Source organism: Phacochoerus africanus, chromosome 15 (assembly GCF_016906955.1).
Source record: "Phacochoerus africanus isolate WHEZ1 chromosome 15, ROS_Pafr_v1, whole genome shotgun sequence".
In the NCBI taxonomy this organism is placed as follows: Eukaryota; Metazoa; Chordata; class Mammalia; order Artiodactyla; family Suidae; genus Phacochoerus; species Phacochoerus africanus.
The window spans coordinates 57,412,936-57,431,576 of NC_062558.1; the positions used below are offsets into that span (position 1 = coordinate 57,412,936).

Below are 18,641 nucleotides of genomic sequence, written 5' to 3' on the forward strand. Positions count from 1 at the left end.
TTTAGGTTGCTTCCACGTCTTGGTTATTTTAAACAGTGCTGCAATGAACATTGGGGTGTATGCGTCTTTTTGATTTACGGTTTTCTCTGGATAGATGCCCAGGACTGGGACTGCTGGATCTATGGTAGTTCTATTTTTAGTTTTTTGAGGAGCCTCCAAAATTTGATTGCACAATCTTTTAAATTTTAACCATTCTAATGGGTGTGAAGCAATATCTCTTTGAGGGCTTAATTGGCATTTCTCTAGTGACTAATTATACTCAACACCTTTTCAGATGCTTATATTTGCATATCTTCATTTGTTAAGTGTCTACTCAAGATTTTCCCCATTTTTGTTTGATAGATTTATGAAGAATGTATGTTGAAAGAAACTGATATTTATTGGCACATTAAATGCTGAAGGCAGCTGATATTTACTGACACAACCTAAACTGGCCTACAATGGAAACTTTTATATATTCTATCAATGAAAAACTGAATTATTGAAATATGGGAAAAAATTTCATATATGATATTAGATAACTTTAAATAACTTTATATAAAGTCCAAAACATAAAAATTAAATAAAACTTTATATTGCATAAAATAACCTTAAATTTAAGTAACTTTAATCACACTTTATCTATTATATTTGTTGCACATCAAGCTCTTTGAAGTTGGGACTGCAGCTTCTCCACTAAGGGAGAAATCTATATGGCTGGAAGGCAAAGAACACCCACATCAGTTCACCTAGGATTGAGCCAGAAACCAAACCAGGTTTTTGGTTTCTTTATTTAGCAGTAGATGCTGTCAGAAATAGACACGAGGGCTATTTGGAGGAATGCAAATGGGAGCACTAGCATCATGTGTGAAGATCTGTGTGCTAGAGTCAGCTAGGGCATTTGACTGCAAGCACCAGTGTGGGCATCTTGTTTTCTGCCCCATCCTGGCTCATAGCTATAGTACCTATCAGGGCCTCTAAATCATTCTTGTGTTTCTGTTATTTATTTTTTTTATGCAGGTGTCAGGAATACATTTCAGACCCACCGTGTCAATCCCTTTGTGGGTGGGGCCACCTACAGCTTTTTGAAAATAAGCTCCTAGGCGATCGTGAGCACATCTTCCAGATGTACCTCTGCCCATTTCTCAGGCACGCTTGACTGATTTAGGGCCCTCATGTAGGTCAACTTCCAATTAGGAATCGATGTAGTTGATATAGCTACGATGTTAACGCTTACCGAGCCTCTTTGCTTCTGAAAAGAGTAAAGAGCAGGGGCAAGAGGACCAGATCTCAGGCGGCAGGGGTGGAACCTGTCAAAGCGCTCCAGGAGGGCCAAGGCTGGGCCTCAAGCTCCCAGCCTGCAGGCGCGCGCCACGGCCAGCCGCGCACGCGCACGCGCACGCACTCGCGCACGCCGGCGCCTTCCTCCCGGCGCCTGGGGTTGGTGGCGCGCGGTGTAGATGGAGTGGGTGCTGGCGGATGCGCTGCTGTCGCAGAGCCGGGACCCGCGGGTTCTGCTTGGGGCGCTGTGCCGCGGGGAGGCGTCCGCGGAGCGCGTGGAGACGCTGCGCTTTCTTCTGCAGCGGCTCGAGGACGAGGAAGCGCGCGGCGGCGGCGGCGCGGGCGCGCTCCCGGAGGCGGCGCATGAGGTGGCCGCCGGGTATCTGGTGCCGCTGCTGCGGGGCCTGCCGGGGCGCCTCATGGGCGGCGCGGACACCGGCCCCCCGGCCCGCCAGCGCCGGCGCGTGCTGAGGGCGGCGGGCGCGGCCCTGCGCTCGTGCGCCCGCCTCGCCGGGGGCCCGCAGCTGGCGGCCGCGCTGGCCGAGGAAGCTCTGCGTGACCTGCTCGCCGCGAGACCTGCGCCGGGCCTCGAGGGGGCCTGTGAGGCCGCCGTGGAGGTGCTAGCGGCCGTGGGGCCCTGCCTGCGGCCCCTCGAGGACGCGCCGCTGCTGGAGCGGGTGGCGCAGGCCGCCCTGGCCCTGGCGCTGGGCGGGGACGAGGCGGGGCCCTCCGAGGACGCGGTGGCACTGGTGGCCGGGCGACTGTTGCCAGCACTGGGCCAGTGCGGCGGGGCGGCGCTGCGGGCCGTGTGGGGAGGGCTGGTCGCGCCCGGGCCCCCGTTGGGGCCGGGCCTAGTAGGGCCACAGCTCTTGGTGCTGAGCGCCTTGGCCGAGAAGCTGCTGCCCGAGCCCGGCGTGGACTGCGCCCCGGTGGCACGCGAGGCGGGCCCAGACGCCCGGCGCTGCTGGCGGTTTTGGAGGACAGTGCAGGCTGGGCTGGCCTGGGCCGAGGATGCCCTGACGCGCAAGCGGGCGCGTTACCTGCTGCAGCGGGCCGTGGAAGTGTCGGCGGAACAGGGGGCCGATTGCGCGTGCGCCCCGGGAGAAGGAACCGGTACTGAGCCACCCCCGTCCCACCCTCTTACCATCCCTACTTGGTTTCCTGGTAGGGAGGTCCCCCGCTTCCGACAGCCAGCTCCTGGGGTCGTCTCCATGATCAGTAGAGAATTTGGTTATTCTCATGGTCCCCATAGAGCCTGAAAAACCTTGGAAACCTCATCTCCAGGGTGTACTCCGAAGTGACACAAATCGCTACATACAGAACAGTCTGCACTTCCTCACCCTTCTGACCCAGAGCAGGTGGAATACTGTGCATCCGCGGAATAATTTAGGAATGTGACTGAGCCCAGGAGGGACTTTACAGACCAAATTTGCACTATATCGTGGTAGGTCCGTTCTAATAGAAAAGGAGGATTAGCGCCAAGGAAAATTATGTACATATACTGACTGATGAATTGAGTCTTGGGTTAGAATTTGATTGTGGAAACCATCACATTCTTTTGAAATTTCCTTAGTAATTCTCTTAGTAGGATTTATTACTATTTGTTAAGCATATGGGTCTTAAGTCGACCTTTTGAGGGTACTTTTGCAATTGATCTAATAGAATGAGGTTTTAATTACAAAAAATTTTTTTTTTGTCTTTTTAGGGCCACACCCAAGACATACGGCGGTTCCCAGGCTAGGGATCACATCTAAGCTGTAGCCACTGGCCTACGCCACAACCACGGCAATGCCAGAGCCAAGCCACGTCTGCGACCTACACCACAGCTCAAGGCAACGCTGGATCCTTAACCCACTGATCGAGGCCAGGGATCCAACCTGCAACCTCATGGTTCCTAGTCGGATTTGTTTCTGCTGTGCCACGATGGGAACTCCGGTTTTAATTTTTTTAATTAGATTTTTCTTTTTTTACAGTTGAAAACATCTGACAGTAAATATTTTAACAGTCCACAAAGTGATGATCATCCGATAAGAGGTGTCACTAGAAAAACATTTAAAATTACCAAAGTAAAACATTCAAAGAGTCAGACATTCTGCAGTTTTGAAGATAAGCCGCTACTGCAGTCTATACCACAGCTAATAACGTCGAGGGCTCCCCTAAGCGAGGCCAGGGATCGAACCCACATCCTCATGCAGGCTAGTTGGATTCATTTCCACTGAGCCACTACAGGAACTCCCTGATATGTTTTTATTTCTGTCACTTCCATCTGACACATTTTTATAGTTTTCCTCTCCTGAAAAACCCCATCTGTTTGTGCATGTTGTCTGCCTTTTCCACCAGATCCTTTAGTATACTAATCATAGTTATGTGTAAGTTCTGTACCTGGACAATCTCTAAGTTGGGTTTTGTTTTCTATTTTATCTCTTGGCAATGGAACCACCTTTTTTTCGTAAAGAATGAAATATTTGTGCCTTAGAGATAGGCACTCCTCTCTGTTAGGGTGTTGGGTGTTGAGTAACTCTAGTTGAGCTGGTTTTGGATTTTGTTATTGCTATAGTTGTGGATTGTTACTATCTTATGTTTTAGTGTTGAAGCCTAGTTTACCAAAAGGTTCTCCTCAGTGTTGTAGTTTTTCTCAAGCCCATGATGCCAGTTGCACAGATGGAGAGCTTCCTCTATGCCTTTGTCCTTCCTGCAAGGGTAGACTGCTGATGTATGTAACTAGGTGCAAAGCTTAAGATGAGAAAGGAGGGAACTTTTCATTCCTTCTGCACTAGCCTTCTCTTAGGCCCCATATGCCCAGACCTTAGGGTTCAAGCTTTTTAGCCATCTCTGTCCCTCTCCAGTGGCAGATATCCTCTGCCTCCTCTTACTGAAGGGTTAAGAGTTTTCTTACCCTCTCCTGTGGTGGCTGCATTCTGCTTGTATCTGTGGTAGGTCTTGGGTGCTAGTTTCCTGCCCTTCCTCCACAGCAGCAGATGTGCTTTGTATGAGTGGCACATGCAAAAGAGTGTTTCCTCATGTCAGTGCAGGGTTCAGGGGAGAAAGTTTTTATCCATCCCCAGGGGCAGCCAACTTTACCTGGTATCAGGGACAAGGATGGCGGTGTGGGAGGGTTTCCTCCAGGGGCCAACAGCTTTGGTCTCCTGTCATAGGGACTGTAAAACTGACAGGCTTTCTTGATTGTCCACCACCTTGAACCCCTGTGGGGCATGGATGGTCTGCCCTTTGCCCAGCATGCCTGGGCACCCAGGGTCTCCTGCTCACAGTCCTTCATGAAACACTTGGGGGAGGGGCAGAAAAAGGGGTGGGTGGGTGGGCATGGTCTCCTTGGCGTTCTCAAGCGTTTCTAATCTAGGCCACGGTTGGCCTTTAAAATTTTTATTTATTTAAACATTTTATTTTGTTTTTTAACTGCTTTTTCTAGTGACCACCTCTTCCTCTTGTGCTTGACCAGAGGTGAAGCAGTTTGTGTGTCCTGTCTGTTCTTGGAAAGGCTTTCTGCCCTTTGGAATTCAGATCATCTGGTCATGCTGCACCCTCTCTGATGCTCCCCCACACCCCCTAGAAGTTAGGATTTTGTAGATTTTTTTCAGCCGATCCTCTTTGTTGGTGTGGCAGTATGTTTTCTTGCAGCTCTCTTGGAAGCCAAGACCAAGTATGTCTAGATGCCTTTATTTTGCCCTCACATTTGATGGATGGCTTGATTGGGGAAGAATTCTGACTTGGAGAACATTTCCATTCACAATTTTAAGTGTGTTGATCTGTTTTCATAGAAGCATGAACCCCCATTGTTACTATCCAGAGATCTGAAGCCATTCTGAATCCTGTTTATTTGTGTGTGCTGTCTCTTCTCCAAGGGCGATTGTAGAGGCCGTGTTTGCAGTTTCAGTTTGGGGAGCCTGTTTGCATTGTGCAGTTTTGGGGGTGCCGGGTACTCAGTGGACCAGCTCAGTCTGGACATCGTGTCCTTCTATTCTGGAAATTTTTCTTGAATTACTCTGATTTCCTCCCTTTGCTTTCTGTTCTCCTTGGATATTGGACCTCCTGATCCAGGGTATCTTTTCTCTCTTGTTTTCTATGGTTTTGTCTTTTTTCTCCACTTCCTGAGTGATTTCCTCAACTTTATTTTCAGTCCTTTCTTTCTTTTTTTTTTTTGTCTTTTTGTCTTTTCTAGGGCCGCTCCTGCGCATGTGGAGGTTCCCAGGCTAGGGGTCAAATCAGAGCTGTAGCCACTGGCCTACACCACAGCCACAGCAACGTGGCATCCGAGCTGTGTCTGCGGCCTACACCACAGCTCATGGCAATGCCGGATCTTTAACCCACTGAGCAAGGCCAGGGATCGAACCCGCAACCTCGTGTTTCCTAGTCAGATTTGTTAACCACCGTGCCACGACGGGAACTCCTCGGTCCTTTGTTTGAGTTTCTTATATTTGCTGTCAAATTTTTATTCTCATGAGATCTTTTTTTTCTTGGAATGTCCCCTTTTTAATAGTATCCTGTTCTTATATCAATAACTGCACTATCTTCTTTTATCTCCCTTTGACATATTAGTGAAAGTTTTTTTCTTTTTTAGGTTTTCTCCAGGTTTCTGTGTTAGGTTGTTTGGGTCTTGATCGTTAGCGTAGAGGTTTCCCTAACTGTCTGTTGGTTCTTAGATCCCTGCATATATGTAAGAATGTGAAACCAAAAGTCATGTTTAAAGCTCTAAGGACATAAGTGGTGCTCGTTGACCACGACCTTCTCTGTGGGGGGATCCAGCCAAGGCATTTTGTTGAGTAATCTCTAATGAAAGTATTTTTGGGTCTTTCCTCTTGGGGTGGCCACATTCCATGGAGATGGTCTTCCAGTCATCTGCTGGATAGTGAAGGCTGGTTGGTGTTCTCGGACCTGAGGGGCAAAGATGGTGATGGGGCCAGGTGAAGGGGGCCTCAGTGTCCAGGGTGCAGACATGTCCATTTCCCCGCTTCATGTGGCAGCACCCAGACCTCAGCTGTGTCCAGTACACCTCAATCTGGGGACCCACTGTTTTACCTTCCCCAGAGAACAAATTCCAGGCTTTTCCCCATTCAGAATGCAGGAGGGGGGATCTGGGAGCTGTTTCTTAAACACATCAAACAAATCCTTTTTAATTTAGTCTTTTTTTAGTTTGTTTTTTGTTTTGCCTTTTAGGGCCACACCCATGGCATATGGAGGTTCCCAGGCTAGGGGTCCAATAGCAGCTACAGCTGCCAGCCTACACCGCAGCCACAGCAATGCAGGGTCTGAGCCTCGTCTGCAACCTACAACACAGCTCACGGCAACGCCAGATCCTTAACCCACTGAGTGAGGCCAGGGATTGAACCTGCACCTAGTTGGATTCGTTTCCGCTGTGCCGCAGTGGGAACTCTTAGCCTTGATTTTTTACCTCTGCTTTATACAAGTTATTTTTGCTGCCGGTTCCTTAGGGTTGGGGGTATTTTGTAGTGTGAATTAGATTTTTCCTTGTTTTCTTTATGCCAACTTAATAATAACTTTTTTTTTTTGAGTCTGCTTGGTTTTCATCTGATTTTGATTTCAGATTTCATTGCTATTATCTGCTATGCTGTTTTCTCCATTCTTGTTTTTTTTGGCCGTTGAAAAATCTTTTACTGTTATAGTGAGATTGTTGGGGAGAGAAAGTTCAGTTCATGCATGTGTTCAAATCTGTCATTCCTACCCAGAATTCCAAAATAGTAACCTTCATTAAAAAAAAAAAAAGTCTCCTTTTGAGATTCCTGTTAGGAAAAGAAACTCATGGACTTGGAGAACAGACTTGTGTGATTGCCAAGGGGGAGGGGGAAGGAGTGGGGTGGACTGGGAATTTGGGGTTAATAGATGCAGACTCTTGCTTTTGGAATGGATAGGTAATGAGATCTGCTGTATAGCACTGGGAACTATATATAGTCAGCTATGATGGAGCATGATGGAGGATAGTGTGAGAAAAAGAATATATATTTGTACTTTGCTGTACAGTAGAAAATTGACAGGACACTGTAGTAAACCAACTACAATGGAAAAAATAAAAATCATTTTAAAAAAAGAAGCAAGAGAAGGATTCCTGTTAGTCCAAGCCTCTTACCTAGGCCTTGATGCAGAGGCATCCTCTGTTGTTCGAGAAAACAGCATTTCATAGTAGTGGCATAATTTTAAGAATTACTGTCATTTAGAAACTTGTGAAATATTCTAATTTGGGAACTAAATCTAGGAACTAATTTTCTTTTTTAAACCATTTCAGGCCCAAGTCTATTTTGGTGGTCTGAGAAGAAAAAAGATGAGCTTCTAAAGTTTTGGGAAAACTATATTTTAATTATGGAAACTCTTGAAGGAAATCAGGTAAGTGTTTTCATCTTTTAACAAATCCTGTGTAGATCTAGTTGTTTTTCTTTTTTTTTTTTTCCAAATGCTCTGTAAAAGCAATAAAAAGGCCAACCTAGATATAGCATAATGGAATACAAGTGTACTACTTTCAGCTGACTTAAATTATCATTCAAAGAATTTAGTCTTATTTGATCTTCCCTTGACATTTACTTCTAAAGTATTTGTTAGTTTTTAGTTTCTCCATGTTATGAATACTCTCCAAAGAAATACACATTTGGGAAAATGTTATTTAAAGTCTGAGGTAAATTGTTATTAAGTAAATAATAGCCTTTGGATTTCATATGTTTTCTTTCTTTCTTTCCTTCCTCCTTCTCTCCCTCCCTTCCTTTCTTTTCTTGCATCTTTGCCTACCTGGTCCTGGGAATGGAAACTGGAAAAATTATTTTCAGTGGACTTGGAATTAGCTTTTGTAGGATCATGGAATTTTTAAGTCGAGAGGACTCAAGATCTTACGATTACCTAGTCTCGTGCAGTGGTTCTCAAACTTTAACATGCATTAGAATTACCCAGATGGCTTGTTAAAGTACCAGTTGCTGGGTCTGGTCCGCAGAATTTCTGATTTAGTAGGTCTGGGTGGTGCCTGAGAATTCCACTATTTCACCTGCTCCCAGGAGATGCCTATGCCTCGTTTCTGGGGACCAGCCTTGGAGAATCCCTGGTGCAGGGTTCCCAGTGTGTAAGCAGCAGGCCACCTTGGGGCCAGCGATCATGGAGTCACTGTGCAGTGTAGGTCCAGATGCGCGCCGAGCCCTGTTTGGGAACTGAAATAAAGAATGACTCCTGGGTGCTAAATGTATATTGATGTGAGGATGAGGAAGAAAGAAAAAGTGTTTCTCAACTCATAAACTTACATGGTTTTCCTTAATCAGTAGATTAATACCCTCACTATTTAGAAACTGACTTGCCTTTAGTTTGAAGGATACATAAGTTGGACTCTGGTATCTGCAGCAGAGTCTAAGGAGAATGAAGAGCACTGAGCCCTGAACTGGCTCTGCTTCTCAATGTGTGGCCTCGAAAAACTCGAGTTACCAGAGAAGGTATCTCAGTATTTTTTCCTTTTTGTAAATATTGTATTATCCGCCCTACCTATTTCCCAGGATGGTTGAGGACTGCGTGACATAATTTATGATACTCACTCTAGAAAGGTAGCATTACCATAACTGTCTTCTAGGTTATATTTATTATTTGCCACATTCAGTCTTACCTGAATTTACATGATTTAAGAGCTGAAGAAATCAGGCACCTTTTGCATATTTTTTACAGGGGGATGATGGCAGGGTTTGGGGGGGGTGACAGAAGAGCTCCTTTATATAAATAGGTGAAAGTTCTTTTGTGTCGTTAAAGGTGAATTTTCATTTCCTGTGGCTTTTTGCTTTTGTTTTCAGATACATGTTATAAAGCCAGTTTTACCAAAGCTAAACAATCTATTCGAATATGCAGTGTCAGAGGAAAATGGTAATAATTACTTTTATTTTGATTTTTTTATAATGTTTGTGGTTTTCCCCTTGATTGTGTCGCTAACTCTCATTTATTATAGAGAATGTCATGCGCATACATGCCACCCAGAGACAGCTGCTGACATTCTAGATACATACCTTGTGGATTGATTGTCCATAGTGTTTTTTTCTCACTCAGCAGTATGTCCAGTTGCATTTACCGCTGTCCTTCAATACTCTTTGAAAATTTAATTTTAAATGGATGCAGAGTTTCCTATAGTTTAGACGTATGGTAATTCTATAAACTTCTGATGATGGAAAACGTGAGGTAGTTAACAGAAGGAGAACAGTTTCTGTGGGGAGCTCCATTGCCCAGCTTCAGCAATGATCAGCTCAGGGCTGGCCTCCACCTTATATTATGTGTGACCTCACACACCCCCGGCCCCCTCCCACCAAGTGAACTTGAAGCATGTTTCTAGACAGCATATAATTTCATATGTAATTATTTCATTATATACCCTTAAGGACTCTTTGATAATGTTTTAATGATGGTGTCTCATTCATTTTTAATAAAGGCTCTTTGGGATTATGTATTTTAACTGCTTTCTATTCTTATTCTCTTAATATATTTTATTGTCAGAGTTACTGTCTTGGGCTTTCAGTTATTGTTCTGTAGATTGTTCTTCTTAGGAAGAGAAAATACCAAGATATTATTTTGAATATGTTTTTGGGTTTTTTTTGGCTGCATGTGTGGCAAATGGAAGTTCTCAGGCTAGAGGTCAAATTGGAGCTGCAGCAAAGGCCTAAGCCACAGCCACAGCAACGTAGGATCCGAGCTGCACCTGTGGCCTATGCCACATCTTGTGGCAGCGCCGGATCCTTAATGCGCTGAGTGAGGCCAGGGATCAAACCAGCATCCTCACAGAGACAGCGTTGGGTCCTTAACCTGCTGAGCCACAACAGGAACTCCTTGAATATGTTTTTTAAGTCCTTTACGAGCACTGTATTGTGAGAGCTTTTTAAGAGAAAAAAAAAAATGAAGCTGGAGCTTCCTAAAATTATTTTATGAAATTAAGTTTAGATCTATTTTAAGCAGCTAAATGCAGCTCACAGTGTTTTTTATTCATGTGAATGATAACATGCTGCATTATTGTGTTTACACATGAGAATTAATCTAGGAAAATGGGTTTTAGTGCCTTCTTTAATAATTACAACTTTAATAGTTTGACCCTTTAAGAATTGAGCTTTATTCAGCTGATGGGTATGGTTGTTTTCTGATACCCTGGGATTTTTCACAGACCATAAGAATCTATAGTCCCACCTGGGGCTAGAATTTAATCGAATCCTGTCGTGACTTCACTTATGCATTTCCTATGAAAATCATTCTCTCATTACCACATTTTGCCCACAGCTCTTGGCAAACCACACCAAATAGCAGCGACAGATTTTGAAAAATTACCATTGCCAAGGAATCGAACAAGCATCTTGGTGTAAATTACAAAAAAAAAAGTATTTATAGGATGACATGAGTTAAAAATGCTGAGTTTTTTCTAATAGAATTAAAGGCTATTTCAAAAGAGTTAATTTCTAAGGTATATGTTTACTTTTTTGTTTCTCATTCATATATATATATATTTACTTAATAGAAGTTTACTTATTGTCCAATACATGCTAAGCTCTGGTGTAAAGTGGTGAGACAGGTGTACTCATTTGATTTTTGCCTGTTTTCCATGAAAAGATAGTTTTGATTATAAGTTCTATACAAGCAACAAACTAGTGGTTGAAAAGCAGTATCTGGCAGGTGAGGCCATACCTTGGAGAGGGCAGTCTAAAGGCCAGCCTCAGGAAGGACATGGGAGTTGAGGAGATGCTCTGGGTGCAAAAGCCCTGGGATGTGAACAGCTCAGTGGGGTAGTGACCTGGGCCAGGGGAGGGAGTGGGAGGCGGGGAAAGGAGGGAGTAGTGGTCAAGGGGCCGTTCATGCCCTGTCTGCATTTTATTCTGAGTGTTGAGAAGCCACTCAAGGGTTTTAAACAGAGGAGGGACAGTTTCAGATTTCTGTATGAAACATGGATTGAAGTAAGGTGAGAGAAGAAATCACTCCAAATCTGAACTTCTAACCTGCCTGCATGGGGTAATATTTAGTTTTTGTACACAGTAGCCACTATAACATTTGCTTGTAGTCTTTTTCGATGAAACTATCTGAAAATGGAATACTGAATACTGAAGTCATTTTTATTATTCAGTGAACACCCTTGGATGTGATTAAAAACGAACTCACTTTTGTAGTGTTACATACAGTAAAGGGAATGTGTTTATTTATGTATTTATTTATGAATATATAGTTTATGTGCAACAATGTAACGTGAGAATAAAGCGTCAACATTGGATATTTATTCCCACAGGATGTTGGCTCTTTCACCCATCTTGGCATCTGTGTATTTATAAAAGAATGTTTGAAAGTGAAAATAAAATCCTGACCAAAGAAGGTGTTACTCACTTTTTGGAGCTGTATGAAACCAGGGTTCTTCCGTTTTCACCAGAATTTTCTGAGGTAAGGACAGCCTTTCCTTTCCTTTGTTCCCTTTGTCAAAAGATGGGAGGCGAAGGCATTTGTTGTATTCTGTGTGGTCTTCAAAGATGTATACTAGGGGAATTCCCTGGTGGCTCAATGGGTTAAGGATCCAGCATTGTCATTGCAGTGGCTTGGGTCACTGTGGTGGTTCGGGTTGCGGGTTCAATCCCTGGCGGGGGAAACCTCCACATGCTGCAGGCACAGCCAAAAAAAAAAAAAAAATGGCAGTAAGACATAACCTGTTGTAGTTCTCTTGTGGTGCAGGGGGTTAAGGATCCAGTACTGTCACCATATCACTTCAGTGGCTCAGGTCACTGATGTGGCATGGGTTCAATCCCTGGCCTAGAACTTCACATGTTGCAGGGCCAGCCAACAAACAAACAAACAATATATATGTATGTGAGTGTGTGTATATGTATATATATATATATATATATACATGAACAGGCTCTAAAATCTCAAGTAGGGAGTTCCCACTGTGGCTCAGTGGAAATAAATCTGACTAGTATCCATGAGGATGCAAGTTCCATCCCTGGCCTTGCTCAGTGGGTTAAGGATCCAGGGTTGCCGTGAGCTGTGGTGTAGGTCGCAGATGCAACTTGGACCTTGTGTTTCTGTGGCTGTGGCTGTGGCGTAGGCCAGCAGCTACAGCTCTTGATTCGACTCCAAGCATGGGAACCTCCATGTGCCACAGCTGCAGCTCTAAAAAGACAAAAAATAAACAATAAAAATAAAATCTCAAGTAACATTTTAGAGATATGCATGCAGCAAATCCTGTTTCTTTGAACTTAGCTACTCTACTTGGGAAAGGCTTACTGTAATGTAGTGTGTTGACAAGCTGCTTGGATCATTACCATTATGAAAAAGTAGTTCTTTGGTATCAGTATTCTGAACAAAAGTCAGCAGCATGAAAACTGGTGTAGAAACTTCTTAGTAATACTCTTTGCACAATTCTCAGTCACTGCATTACCACTATTGAGTGATGCTATTCCCTCAACCTGAGTCAGTGAGTTAGTCTCTCCTGTACTGAGTAGAGATTACCTTTGAGTTCTGTTATTAGTGTTTATACTTCCATTTGTTGGAAATCACACAAAGCAAAGAGACTGTGAGAATGACAGTTTTATTACTTTTTATGATTTTTATTTTATCCGTTATAGTTGATTTACAGTGATCTATCAATTTCTACTATACATCAAAGGACCCAGTCACACATGTATATATATTCTTTTTCTCACACTATCCTCCATCCTGTTCCATCACAAGGGACTAGATATAGTTCCCTATGCCATACAGCAGGATCTCATTGCTTATCTATTCCAAAAGCAATAGTTTGTATCTATTAACCCAAACCCCCAATCCGTCCCACTCCCTCCCCCTCGGCAACCACAAGTCTGTTCTCCAAGAGAATGACAGTTTTAAGTTTCGTGTTATGATGCCCTGTGAGTCACGTGATCTCTGGGTATAGTAATTTACTTCTCATTTGGAGGAAGCCTAAGTATACTTTCCTAATTGTCCAGCTACATTTAATATGCATCATTTTTCTACATTCTCCTAGCTGTGTACTTCCTGTAAGCTTGCTTTTGTCTAGTAATATTTTTGAAGATATATGTTCACCCCTTTATCTTCCAGGCATAAGGGCTTATATTTTCTTTTTAGTATCGTTCTGTTTTTCCTTTATTAACTGCCTTTCTTTTCCACCATGTGTTCCTTCTTTGGGTTCCTTTCTTCCTTATGAACACAACATATACCCTCTTCTTAGTATTCCATGTTTTTATCAGGTGGGAAAATTCAGTATTTGTTTTTATGTTCTGGTGGAATTAACGTATGTATCCTCCAAGACTGTCATGAATTAACCTTCAGCATAAGAGATCAGCTCTGCTTGTCACAGTTCATCTGTAGCTCCGTGTATAGGATCTGCATTTAGGGCAAGCTGACTTTTCAAAATTACAGGTACAACCTAACATCAAATATTTTTTTCCTTTTTTTTTAGTTTATTATTGGACCATTAATGGATGCACTTTCAGAGAGCTCTCTGTATAGCAGGTAAATCAACATTGTTATTTAGCAGCAGTGCAGTAACATGTATTTGATATATAAGTTAACATGGTTATGACATAGGACCAGATTGTTTGATGCATTTGGTACATATATATGTTGCCTCATGGACATTCAGCTTTTTCTATGTTGTCCCTTCTATGTTTGTTATTCTTGCCTTTTGTGTGTGTGTGTGTCTTTTTGCCTTTTCTAGGGCTGCTCCCACAGCATATGGAGGTTTCCAGGCTAGGGGTCTAATTGGAGCTGTAGCCACGGGCCTATGCCAGAGCCACAGCAATGCAGGATCCAAGCCACATCTGTGACCTACACCACAGCTCACGGCAATGCTGGATCCTTAACCCACTGAGCAAGGCCAGGGATCGAACCTGCAACCTCATGGTTTCTAGCGGGATTCCTTAACCACTGAGCCACGATGGGAACTCCTCTTACCTTTTTTTTTTGTCTTTTTAGGGCCGCACCCATGGTATATGGAGGTTCCCAGGCTAGGGGTCGAATCGGAGCTGTTGCTGCTAGCCTATGCCACAGCCACAGCAATGCCAGATCGGAGCCACATCTTCGACCTACACCACAGCTCACAGCAATGCTGGATACTTAACCCGCTGAGCGAGGCCAGGGATTGAACCTGCAACCTCATGGTTCCTAGTCGGACTCGTTTCTGCTGTACCAGGACAGGAACTCCTCTTCTTGCCTTTTAGTAGTTGTATGAAGTATTCCTTTTTTCTTTTCTCTCTTACTTTGAACCCTTCCATTCTTGGGCTTTTGGAAAGGATACTTTTCACAGCTTACTTTCCCTTATTCCTGATTTCTACCCTTTTGGAAATTGTACTGGCTTTGGATAACAATTTATACTTTTTTCCCCCTTTTTCTTCTTTTAATTTTGACTTGCTGAAAAATTGTGAGAATAATACAAATAATTTTTATTTATCTTTTAACCACAGTCTCTAAATGATAATGTTTTCTTTTACTGTGTTTGTTTAATTGACATCTGTGTGTAGGGGTGTCTTACATTTGTTTCTTGGCTCTGTCTGTTGATCAACTTACCTATCTATATTTCAGTATCTGCCTATCTGTCCATCTGTCCATCCATCCACATTAAAAACCATCAGTTCACACCAATACATCTGTTTCTGGTTGGTGACCTCAGGGCCTATTCTAGCTTTGCACTGTCCATATCTGACAGTGGTGGCCATTCTCAATGACGTATTACTTATCTGCCACTTCTACCCTTTGTTGAGGTTGATAGTCAGGAGAATTTGTCAGTATTCTGCCTTATCCTCATTTTTTTGAGTATTACCTGTACTCTTGAATTATATCTTCAAAAATTTCACTTGCTTTTGAAATTAGATTGTCTTTGTAATTGTGACAGCTAAATTTATACTTAACAAGTCTTTGGTATATCTCTAAAAGAAAACCCCTCACCACCAACTTCTTTAAATTTTTTAAATTAGTCTGTGCTAAGTTATACTAATGTTTAGTCCTATTTAATAAATATCAAAAGAGCATAGCAATGCTTGATTTGCCAGTTATTTTTAGTTTTCAAATAACTCATTACTATTGAATAGTTTTCTGAAGCAATTAGACAGCTAGAGAGCAGTAAAACCAACTTGATGCTTTCTGAGAGTTAACAAACACATTTATTATGAATGCCTTCCGTTTCCTAGCTCTGTAATGTGTTCAATTAACAGATAATGTTCTTTGCAGAAGCACATAGCAAAAAAACCCCACATGACTTTAGTAGATGTTCACAATTCAATGCTCTTGCAAAAGTGATTTATTACTAATATTTGTCTTTCTATTAATGTTATTTCTTTTATTTACTATGTAAAGATTTAAAATCATTGGGCTATGTGTTGGAAACAGTAAAATATATTTTTGAATTATCATTTAGACTTTTACTTAACTAACTTTTTATGGCCGCACCCATGGCATATGGATGTTCTCAGGCCAGGGTTTGGATCTGAGCCGCAGCTGCGACCTATGCTGCAGCTGCTGCAACGCTGAATCCCTGAATCCTTTAACCCACTCCTCTGGGCGGAAGATGGAACCTGCACCTCCACAGTAACCCAGGCCATTGTAGTGGGACCGGAACTCTTCAACTCATTGTGCCACAGTGGGAACTCCTAGACTTTGTTTTTTTAAATGATACTGTTTGGCAAGATTCATGTATACATGTCAGAGAAAGTGTCATAAAAAGGGAGTCCATGCCTGCTTAGGATAGAGTGTTACTAACTCATGTCTGTCTTCCTAGAAGATCTGAATGTTTTTATTTATAATCAGAAGGATCCTCAATATTTTACTGAAAAATAACATGCAGGTTCAGAAGAAGATAGTTTTATTGTTTTATTATTGAACGACATTTGGGCCATATTCCATTTCGTTTCAGTGTATTATTTGTAAATAGATTTTAAATATTTGGTTTTTTCCTCTTTGTCTATAGGTCCCCAGGCCAGCTGATAGGAAGTGGCTCTCCATTGGGATTGAAATTACAGAAGTTTTTAGTCACTTACATTTCCCTTCTTCCAGAAGAAATAAAGAGTACGTGTCAGTACAGAGCTTCAACTTATTAGCTTCAAATTTTAGAACATTTTTAGTGTGTTGGTTATAAGCACCATGCTATGACTCTTATAATCAGTGTTATCAAAATAGTTCCCTTTTCCAGGATATGCACATTTTGCCAGAATTATACTGGTGTCCATTGAAATTGAGTACACACTTTTACTTGTGTATATAACTAACATAGGACCAGTAACAGCATGAGTAGCATGGAAGTGATTTTGGAATGTGGGCTGCAGTTTTGCCATTCTTTCTAGTTGTCTCTATTCAATTTCAAAAATTAGCAAAATAAATCGAAGGAAAAAAGAACCTGGGCTTAGGAAAAAGTTACAAACAGAATGTCCATTTTAGCAAAGTTGTCTCTTTATAGATATTGACTTAGAAAGATCAAAAAGAAAAAAAAAAACTTAGTTTGTATAATACCTTGTGTCCTAGAAATGTCCCACTTCTTCAGATTGGAGGTGTCTTTTTCTTTCTGATGAGAGATGTTGGTGAGCAAAGCACAAAACCAGTGTTATTTTGCTTGCTGAGCAGCAGGACTTACTCTGCTTCCTAAGTAAGTCTTTTTCTCATTCTGGGCTTTGAGACTTAGAAAGTGACCCTGGCTATGAAATATATATTTTTCTCTTTTGTATTTAACCTGCAAATAGGGTGAACAATACCAATGGTAACATCTGTGCAGAAGTCAGCAGCAAAAGGGAAAAGATGGTCGTCTGTACATCACAACTTTAGATTTCTAGATTTAATTTTTTTTTTTTTTGCTTTTTTTAGAGCCGCACTAGTGGCATGTGGAGGTTCCCAGGCTAGGGGTCGAATTGGAGCTGCAGCTGCTGGCCTATGCCAGAGCCTCAGCAACTCCAGATCCGAGCCACATCTGCAACCTACACCACAGCTCATGGCAACGCCGGATCCTTGACCCACTGAGCGAGGCCAGGGATCAAACCCGAAACCTCATGGTTCCTAGTCAGATTCGTTTCCGCTGCGCCATGACGGGAACTCCTCTGGATTTAATTTTTAACAATTTAAGTGGAAAAGATAACTGTCAGAGCCATTCTTCAGTGTGCCAGAATTTGGAGGTTTAGTCTCGAGGTTAATTTGCCGACCACATTGGCACATCTGCATCCATCGGGCAGTGTGAGTGAGGTGCAATCAGCACCCCCTAGAGTTTGAGTGTCTGGTGTTTGTGGCAGTGCCAGGCATTGACATTCACCCTTGTCAACATGGTGAATGAATGTGAAGTGCAAGCTTGGCCATTGCCATCCTTCTCGTGAGGAAGGTGTTGGGCAAAAGATGGAAACTTAATTAGTCCAAGGTTGGTGGGGGAGGACACGTAGCATGTTTACTTACAGTTTTTACTTTGTAGTTTTTTCTGTCAACAATTTCCAGTGAATATTTTAAGTGTATCTAATTTCGGGTTAGCACTTTGGGAGAAATAAAATACACATAATATCCTTTCAGGAGCATCCAGTGATTTCTTAAAAGTCATTCTACAGTGATGATCTAGGGAAACATTCTCATAAACTACATGACTTGAAGATCCTTAAGACATCACAAGTTAAGAGAAAGCAGAATAGAGCACCGTGTCAAGTTAAGAGAAAGCAGAATAGAGCACCGTGTCTTTATATCTCAAAATAGTTAAGTTAATTATAGTAATTAGATTCAGGGTAGGTTAAGAAATAGCCTGTGAGAAAGATCTAATTATTGTTTGCAGATACCAGGGGCAGTTACCATTGGTAATTCTTATCCTGTTTGCTTTAACATCTCCAACAATGAAAAATGTATCTTTCGCCTTAACTTTCAAAAACAAATATAGCTGCATGGTTATCAGAATCTCTACAATATAGTAGAATACTTTACTAAAAAGAACGAAATAACATTGATTTTTTTCCACCAGCTTCATTGAGATATAATTCCCACATCGTGAGATTCACCCCTTTGAAGTGTTCAGTTCAATGGTTTTTACTGTATTCACAAAGTTGTATAACCATCACTACTAATTGCAGAATGTTTTCATCATCCCCAGAAGAAACTCCGTGCCCATAAGTACTCCTGTCTCATTTTCCCTTTCCCTTAGCTCCTGTCAGCCACTAATTTACTTTCTGTCTTTGTAGATTTGCTTATTCTAAACATTTTCAAGAAAAGGAATCATGGAATATGTGGCCTTTTATGTCTGGCTTCTTTCACTTAGCATAATGTTTTCTAAGATTCACCTTTGTTTTAACATGTATCAATATTTGGTTCCTTTCTATGGCTGGGTATATATTCCACTGTATAGATACTATACAGATTCACATTCCGTTTATCCACTCATCAGTTGGAAGATGTTTGGGTTGTTTCCACTTTTGTCTTTTGTCTTTTTTAGG

General features: G+C 42.3%; 1 protein-coding gene across 6 annotated transcripts in view; it reads left to right on the forward strand.

Annotated features, from left to right (window-relative positions):
• The first annotated feature begins 1,399 nt into the window (after positions 1-1,399).
• The window catches only part of TARBP1 (TAR (HIV-1) RNA binding protein 1), a 76,655-nt gene continuing 59,413 nt past the window's right edge, over positions 1,400-18,641 (forward strand). For all 6 annotated transcript variants that reach the window (XR_007132459.1, XR_007132457.1, XR_007132458.1 and 3 more), the window contains exons 1-6: positions 1,400-2,373; positions 7,517-7,614; positions 9,045-9,114; positions 11,501-11,649; positions 13,661-13,713; positions 16,163-16,260. Coding sequence is in view for 3 of the 6 variants with exons in the window: in XM_047762726.1 (XP_047618682.1) it covers positions 1,440-2,373; positions 7,517-7,614; positions 9,045-9,114; positions 11,501-11,649; positions 13,661-13,713; positions 16,163-16,260 (1,402 nt within the window). In the remaining 3 variants the exon portion in view is untranslated. The remainder of the gene's footprint in view (positions 2,374-7,516; positions 7,615-9,044; positions 9,115-11,500; positions 11,650-13,660; positions 13,714-16,162; positions 16,261-18,641) is intronic.